Below are 7,993 nucleotides of genomic sequence, written 5' to 3' on the forward strand. Positions count from 1 at the left end.
AGAGCCTATGTTACTGCCAAATTTGATTAGATCAGGCCAAAATTTGGCTTCCAACTAATTTTTTTGGCATGACCAAAAATTGGTTTGGTCACCTAACGGCGCCAACCAAACAGCACCTATATCCAAATGACTGTTTGAGTACGAAGGATTGAGATTCAAATGCAAAATTCGTAGAGCATCCTCAAAATAGACCACTAGATCGAGACATCGATTCAACAAGCACCGGTTATCCAGAATGAATTTCCACAGAACTGTGAATACAATTTTATATAATATCTAAGCTTTTTGAAATGGATGTTCGCATACCATTTCACCCATCTTTTCAGCATTCTTCTCGTTAACATAGTGACGCTGTCTATGCTACACCTTTTTTTGGGTCATACAGACATATGTATGACTTACTGAAATGAAATGTAGGATGCTACCACCGAAGAAACATCTTCGCTAACGAGATGTTTTCAGAGTAAAAACGGATTCCTTTCACTCGGTGACTGGAGATGCGTTCTAACTTAAAGTCTACCCCATCTTGGAAAAGAAAGACCGACGAGTTGCTCCACTTGCCCTTGTTTGCCTGGATGCCTCTATTTGGTCCAGCATCAGAGTTCCACCAACCAGGAGAGGCCATCATTCTCGTGGACTAACAATGTCAAGAATCTGCAAGGCACGAGTAACATGATGTATAAAGTTGATTGTCTGACTTACAATGTGTAGATTAACTAAGGGAGACAACAAAATCACAATTCCAAGCCAAGTGAGATGGGTCAAAACCTTATACCTTATCAGTGAATTGGTGAAAAGCTTGATCTTCCATCACTTTCTCCAATTCCTACAGACAAATTAATGAGGTGGGTAGGCATAGTGAAACAATGAAAACTGAAAAAGAAAGAAAGAAATATATGCGAGCTGCCTGGATTGATATCTGCTGTTGACAATTCAAGTGGCATGGACCCATTTGGAGCTTGAAAATCATTCAAATAGATATCAAGGTTATGAAGGATGAGAATACAGGTGTTGTATACAATTCCCATGAGGAAAAAAGAACAAATTTTCCTCCCACAATCATCCTGAGCGTTTGTTTTGGATCAGATGCACTAAGCTAGGTACATCATGTGCTATTTAAGCAGCACAACAGAAGATGTGAATCTGAACACATTTCATACTTAGCGGTTATAACAAGGGAATAGTAATTACTTTTTCTGATTCTGAAGAGCCGTCGATCTTAAGTATCATTTTCTGCAGTTCAGGATCCCTCAAAGCATCTCGAATCTCGTTTAGTTCCGCTGTGAAGAATACCAAGTTCATGTAAAAATCGACATAAACAGAGTTTGTAGTAGTAGTAGTAGTAGTAGTAGCATTCATGAATTCAGCACTAACATATTTCAGTGGTCCAAATGAGGTCTATAATTACTTAAAACATCTTAAAGGGTGAATAAATTACTTCTTGTAAAAGACAACAAATAAATTACCTTACAGGTGATACATGAAGGACCAGAAACTATTTAATCATGAAAGGTCTAAGATACTCTCGATATGCATTTTCCTAGATTAGCTGCATTAAGTCAAATTCATGGACAGGTTTCCCTGTGTGTTAATAAATGGCAAATTGCGGATTATGTAAATTATAGTTTGAAAATGGACGTCTATTAAGAAAGTTAAAGCATATGTAAGAGAATTAGAAAGGTAGAGTAATATGATTATAATATCCCTTTTTCTGTAACTAATCTACATGATCTTGCAAGTACAACATGCAGCACCTAACAATGGAAATGCAAAGTCAAACTTGATTGTACAGTAGGCCACACCTAAAGACCTTAATCTATTGTTGTCAACAAGCCAGCTTGGATCCTCAACTTCATGAGCTTTTGCAGGACACAGTGTATCTGAAGATTTTGCAGGGCATGTGGTGTCCGGTGCTGCAGAACAACAGGGAAGCTTACAATTAAACAATTTATAGGCATTCAAAAATACATGAAGCAATAATAGAATTCCGTGTCATACTTTAGATAACTACTATAAACTATGATAAAATAAGAATATAGATCCATTGTCTACAGTTGAGGTAGTTGTGAGTGGTAGCTTCAACAAATGTTCATAGATGCCTGATATGAACCAACTTTTAATAAAAACATCAAATGGAGTTATGGAAGAAAGAGAAAAATTACAACAGAGTTCAGTATGTGGTATAAGTATTTACAAAAAGAGGGAGGTTGATCCTTGCCATTAAGACAACTTGTTCCATCTTCCAGCAAACCAGAGCTCCGTGCTGCAAACAATAGAAGGCGTTACTAAAATTGTTTTATAGATCATTCTACCTAACACAAAACAAACTTCAAGCCAATGCATGGACTGATGTACAGAACAGTATTGGCTAAGCCCTTTTATTGAGGTAAACAAATGCTGCAAAACATTTTTTGACACAAATAGCAAGCAAATTTTCTTCCTCTAACAAAACAAACAGCCTTCAAAGGGAGACATTAACACAGTGCTTATCAAGAATAAAAGTAAAGTCCCTAATAACAAGATTTGATCCTTGTTCTTTTATGAACTAACAAAAGTCGATCTTCACATTCAAGGCAATTATCAAATTGAGTAACAAATATGGACAAGCACGTGCAATGAAATAAATACTCATCCTCCTTTGTTGCATGGTTATGTAACTCTATAATGGGAATATGTAACTATATATGAGAACCTCAATCGTAACAGTCAGGATTTTCACCTCTGATCCCTTATACCACAAGAATTTATAGCTGCTGTAACTATAGTGAATCCACACTATGTTAATAAAAGCAACCACGTCTTAATAATTGTCTGCAAAATCTAGAGCACTTACTAACTTCCTCCTCTAGTGATGATTTGCTAATTTCTTCCTGAGGCAATGTCTTTTGGCAAGATTCCTCTGCAAATAAAGCGATATTTAGCACCAAATACAAGCTATTAAGACATGAAACTTTGGAGGTCCAACCAATATTCATATGTAGTGCTCCCAGACAATGAAAGCAATCTAAGTTGAAGGCTAAAGGGCTACCACAGCATAAAAGCACTCCATACTACTCTTTAGTCTGCAAGAATAGGCTGAAGAAATTCAATGCTGACAATTCTATATATTGCAAGTTCCAATGATCTCCCAGTTTACATTACTATCTTACCGGATTTGATTGCAATGCTCTGACAATTCTCACAATTTGCATTACTGTTCTAACGGAGAACAAATTGTTCGTCGGAGGCATAAATATTTTCATTGAAAAGCTGTGCATCCAAAATGTCCAATACAACATTGGATTATGTGCGAACTGAGCAGTAGCTCAGTTGTTTAGTGCCTCCAGTAGTGGGGACGGCCACCCAGGTTCGAACCCGGGGCACACCAATTGTGGGTACCTCCCTGAGAAAACTGGTTTCAGCAAGTTTCCTATAGAGCTAGGGCTCGGTACTCCCCTACTTTCAAATTAAAAATGCCTGGGGAGAATCTCTCCTCATGGTCGAGAAAAAAAAGATTGGATTATGCCTATCTTATAAATAAGTTACACAAATTTGACTAACAAAGTAAATGTGTATGCCAGCATAATGAACAAGAGAAGGGATAGCACTGAAGTACCTTTGTGATTTTTGAAGCATGTGACAGAGCAACTGCAAGGGATAATGAAACAATATATTAGGTCCAACGAGCCAAAAAAGAAAAAGGCTGACAGTTAATGCTATTTGTTATTCTGCAGTATATATCCAGTAACTTCAACCATGATGTGCTGGTACCAAACTACCAAATAAGAACATTCATGTAGATTTCTGGCGTAGTTTTGGATGATCCCAAAATGATGGCAAGCAAATGAGTGTGTAACTTGAATTAATTATAGAACATAATATCAGACAAGAAATGAAGAAAACATGATAAAGCAGCATGGGTTAAGGAAGACCGATTACATTACCTGAAATGTTCATTTACATCCTTAAGTAATGAGCTCAAGCGTTCTCAAGAAATTCTACGCTCAGTAAAAGCCAATTACTACGGTGGAAACACTAGCAAAAGCCAAACTGTAGTATCAGGCTCAGAATTCAACTTTATCTCTCTTGTAGGTAATATCCACATCCTCATGTATACAGTTTTTTTTTAAATAATGAATAATGAATACAATATTTTCATCTCAAAAAAGTTGCAGGCACTTGCTTGTTGGATTAACGCAGCATTTCTCAGTTCGTATGCCCCCATAAATATGCTCCAAATTTCCATTTTACAGCAGCCTATAATCATCAAGCATGAAGCATCTACAGATCAAAACCCCATCAGTCCCATACCAAGTTCTCTTTATGCTAATATTACGGGGATATTAGTTTTTTGAACTGATTAAATGTATCCACTGCCATGCTCAGTGGAACTGTTTATGAATCTTCGCTTCCCCACAGATACTAAGCTGTAAATTCGAAGCCAGATGCTGCAATTTTCAGCACTATACTTTCCAAACAACCTCATCGAGTTGTTCCACGAACCCTAGCCAACCCGTATTCCCTTGTTTTTCGCCCAAACCAAAGGGATACTCCATGATCCGCAATAAAGAGATCGCACCAACACCGTAACCTGGGTATGAACCAACATCGGGACATCCAATCCAGATTGCAGACAGAGCCACTCGTCTATTGACACGCCACGCCTCAACGCCAAGCTCGGCACAACGGTACAAAAAGGCCTGCGATTCCACTTACTAGGGCGTGCGGCAGGAGGGGCACTTGTACTTGGACGCCGCCTCCTTGCACACGCCGCAGTTCCCGCCGCCCATCTCACGACCAAACTCCGCAGGAGCGCCTCCAGGGACAGCCGCGACCAACACTGCCGTGCCGTTTCACACGGGTCTGGTGGCTGCCACGAACACTGGTAGCCGCAGTGGAGGAGGGAGGGAGGATTCCGACGGGCGATGGGCAGGGCAGCCGAGGTCTGGCGAAATGCGAGTATGCGACTCGGCGTGGGCAGGCCGCGCGCTTGCTTTTTGCCTGGGCCAGTTGGTGGTAAGCCCGTCACGGATCTGGGCCGCGTGGGAGCGAGGCGTGGGCTGCATCGCGTGGGCGGGCCGCACGCTTGCTTTTTGCGTGGGCCAGTTGGTGGTAAGCCCGTAAGTTTTTTATTTTTATATTTTCTAACATTAATATTTAAATAAATAGACTCTGGATTGCCATATTTGCATAAATATACGTCTACCACCCTTTGAAACATCCACAATATATTTAAAGGATGGTAAGGATGACAACATGATAGTGGAGACCCTTACCGCTATCTCAGAAGATGGTTAGTCATTACCGTTCTCTAAGAGGGTGAATAGACCTCACCCCCAAACTCGTCGGTCGTACCATCCACTGAGAGACCCGGTAGCCGCCCTTGCCGCCCTATTAGGGGGCAATTAGCCCCTCGCACTTGTGCCATCCCCCACTACCAACACACTATAAAATAGCTGAAAATAAGTCAAAATGGCAATTTAAATCTAGAAGAAAAAAGGGGGGAGGAGAGGAGGGAGAGAAGAGGGAGGTAGCACACTGAAGCTATACTGTTTTTAATCTACAGACTTTGAATCTCGGTTTCTAGTAATTTTTTTGACTTATATTTTTATTAGTAATTAAAATACCACTAGATCTAAGATTTAGAGACATAACAGTAGTTACATTATCTGAGATATAGGGTTTAGCAAGGTAATCAGAAAATGATGTTTTTATGTCTTTTGCAGTATATTGTAAAGATCTATTTTAACATGATAGGATAGCTATCATATGTATATTGATATTTAGAGTACGATAGTATCGATTATCTAGATTTTATAGAATAATAATGTATGTTATAATTATAAAATAATTAGAAACTTTATTAAGTAGACGGATGGTAAATTAGTGGGTTTGGTTAGTTTGCTTAGGAACAATATTGATTGTAGTGAACTAAATGTATTGTTAGGTGATCATCGGTTCCGGTAATTTTATCAGAGTTTCGATAATCAGAAGTATAGTTTTTAAGTATTAACATTGGACCTATTTTAAGATATTTTCAAGGATGTCCGATAAGCTATATTATCAGATATATTATGGTGAAAATCAGATTGGTTATGATCCTGGTAGTGTAGGTCTCTCTAAATTTCAGTATATCATCAAGGGACTTAGTAGAGTCAACGAGAGGATCACAGTGGGCGTGTGCAAGTTGCTAATGTGCCATTTTCAACTAGATCCCTAGCAACATGAACTTAAGCCGATGAGGGGGAGCAAATCCCTAGCATAATTGAAGGGATGGAGAGGGAGGATCAGGATCTGGAGGAAGTCATTGCTGATGAGGATTTATCCGACGAGGAGGGGAATGCTCCTGTTCCTGCAGAGTGGAGGAATCAGGAATTTTCAAAGCTGGTGGTCAGTGAGGGTCATCAGACATATTGGAAATATCATAAGAACAAGGTGTCCTAAGGTGCTATGTACTATAGTAAGGAGGTTGTTATTAATACAGTGAAATTCTGGTCGTTGTCTCTTCGAATGCAGTTCAAGGTTGTGAAGTCGAGCAAAAGGGAGTACGACATCAAGTATTTTGTTCCTGATTGTCTGTGGTGGGTGCACGCATCCAGGGGAAGTGGGTTGACCACTGAGAGTGCTCAATAGTTAGGGAGCATAACTGTTACATTGAGGAAATAGAGTTCTCCTATCGGAATTTGTCATCTGCTTTTATTACTAATGTTATGTATAGAGAGATTGTAGACAACCTAAAGTATGAGCCACGATTAATAATCTGTGTTATTGAGGAAAGGTTCCAATACACAATAAACTATACCAAGGTATGGAGGGCAAAACAGAATGCTATTAAGATGAGGTTTAGGACATACGAAAATTCATATGACAACTTACCACGTTAACTAGCCACAATATGTGTGAGAAATCCTAGAAGTTATTTTGACATCAAGCATTACCCCTCTAGTGACAAGCCTGGAAAGCGAGTATTGCAATATATTTTCTTTGCATTTGGGCAACTATCAAGGTATTTAGGCACTGTCATCCCATCATTTGCTTAGACGGGACATTCCTCATTGGAAATTATAAAGGACAGATATTGTCTACAATTGGGGTAGATGGGAACAACTAAGTCATGCCACTAGGGTTTGCCTTCGTGGAGATTGAGAACAGAGAAAGCTGGTATTGGTTCCTTGAGCGGGTCAAGCATGCTATTATTCTGGACCGGCCTGATGTATGTTTAATTCATGATAAATATGCAGGGTTGTTGCAGGCTTTGTTGAATATACAATATGATAGTGTTCGACGGTGTATAAGAGCAAAATAACCTGACTTGAAGAGCGGGTGGTGCATGAGGCATATGGGTGCAAACTTTTACAGATAATTCAAAAAATGACTTGATGAGTCTTTTCAAGAAATTGTGCAGGCCAAAACCAGCAGAGAAAGTTCAACGCACTATGGGTAGGACTAGACGAACTAACCACGAAGCAGATAGCTGAGGTAGCAGACACGGGAGATGAGCCAGTTGCTAGATACTTCTGAGATAGTAAGAAGGTTATGGTCAACTGTTATGAACTTTTCGCAGTGGATATAGAATGAGCCAAGAGAGCAACGAGCATTGATGTACGACACTGGAGGGGCAAGGTATGCGATAATGACTACTAATCTTGCTGAGATCTACAACTAGGTTATGCGGGGTATGAGGTCCCTCCCACTTGTTGGAATTGTTGAAGGTATTCTGCATGGAACTTGCAGATATTTCATTGATAACTACGCAGCTGCTTCAAAAGAAATGGTAGATAACCGTATATTGTATAGATTAATTCTATGTGAGTGCATGGAGAAGTCTACAAAGAAGGCACATATGCACCGCATAAAATAGGAGGGAACTGTGTTGCACAGGTTTACTGTCTTGTGCCAAAATAAGGGTCGTAGGGGTGGCAGACGTGAGCGTCATATGCAAGGGTGCGTGCTTAGGATTGGAACATATATCTGTACGTGCTAGAAGCCACAATTGCTACACAAGCCATGTACA

The 7,993-nt window shown here is 39.7% G+C and overlaps 1 protein-coding gene across 2 annotated transcripts; it reads right to left on the reverse strand.

Moving 5' to 3' along the window:
* Window positions 1-211: 211 nt before the first annotated feature.
* Window positions 212-4,924, reverse strand: LOC133923771 (uncharacterized). 2 transcript variants are annotated; one of them, XM_062369038.1, is made up of 8 exons: window positions 4,696-4,924; window positions 3,596-3,627; window positions 2,834-2,899; window positions 2,219-2,263; window positions 1,803-1,913; window positions 1,192-1,280; window positions 776-826; window positions 212-654 (listed from the first exon to the last, which is right to left on the reverse strand). In XM_062369038.1, the coding sequence occupies exons 1-8, from the start codon at window positions 4,767-4,769 to the stop codon at window positions 625-627; spliced, it is 498 nt and encodes a 165-aa protein (XP_062225022.1). In that variant the 5' UTR covers window positions 4,770-4,924; the 3' UTR covers window positions 212-624. The 2 variants fall into 2 exon arrangements, with proteins under 2 accessions (XP_062225022.1, XP_062225017.1); XM_062369033.1 differs by having other exon boundaries at window positions 2,195-2,263; window positions 4,696-4,921.
* Between the last annotated feature and the right edge of the window lie 3,069 nt (window positions 4,925-7,993).

Source organism: Phragmites australis, chromosome 1 (genome assembly GCF_958298935.1).
Source record: "Phragmites australis chromosome 1, lpPhrAust1.1, whole genome shotgun sequence".
Classification (NCBI taxonomy): domain Eukaryota; kingdom Viridiplantae; phylum Streptophyta; class Magnoliopsida; order Poales; family Poaceae; genus Phragmites; species Phragmites australis.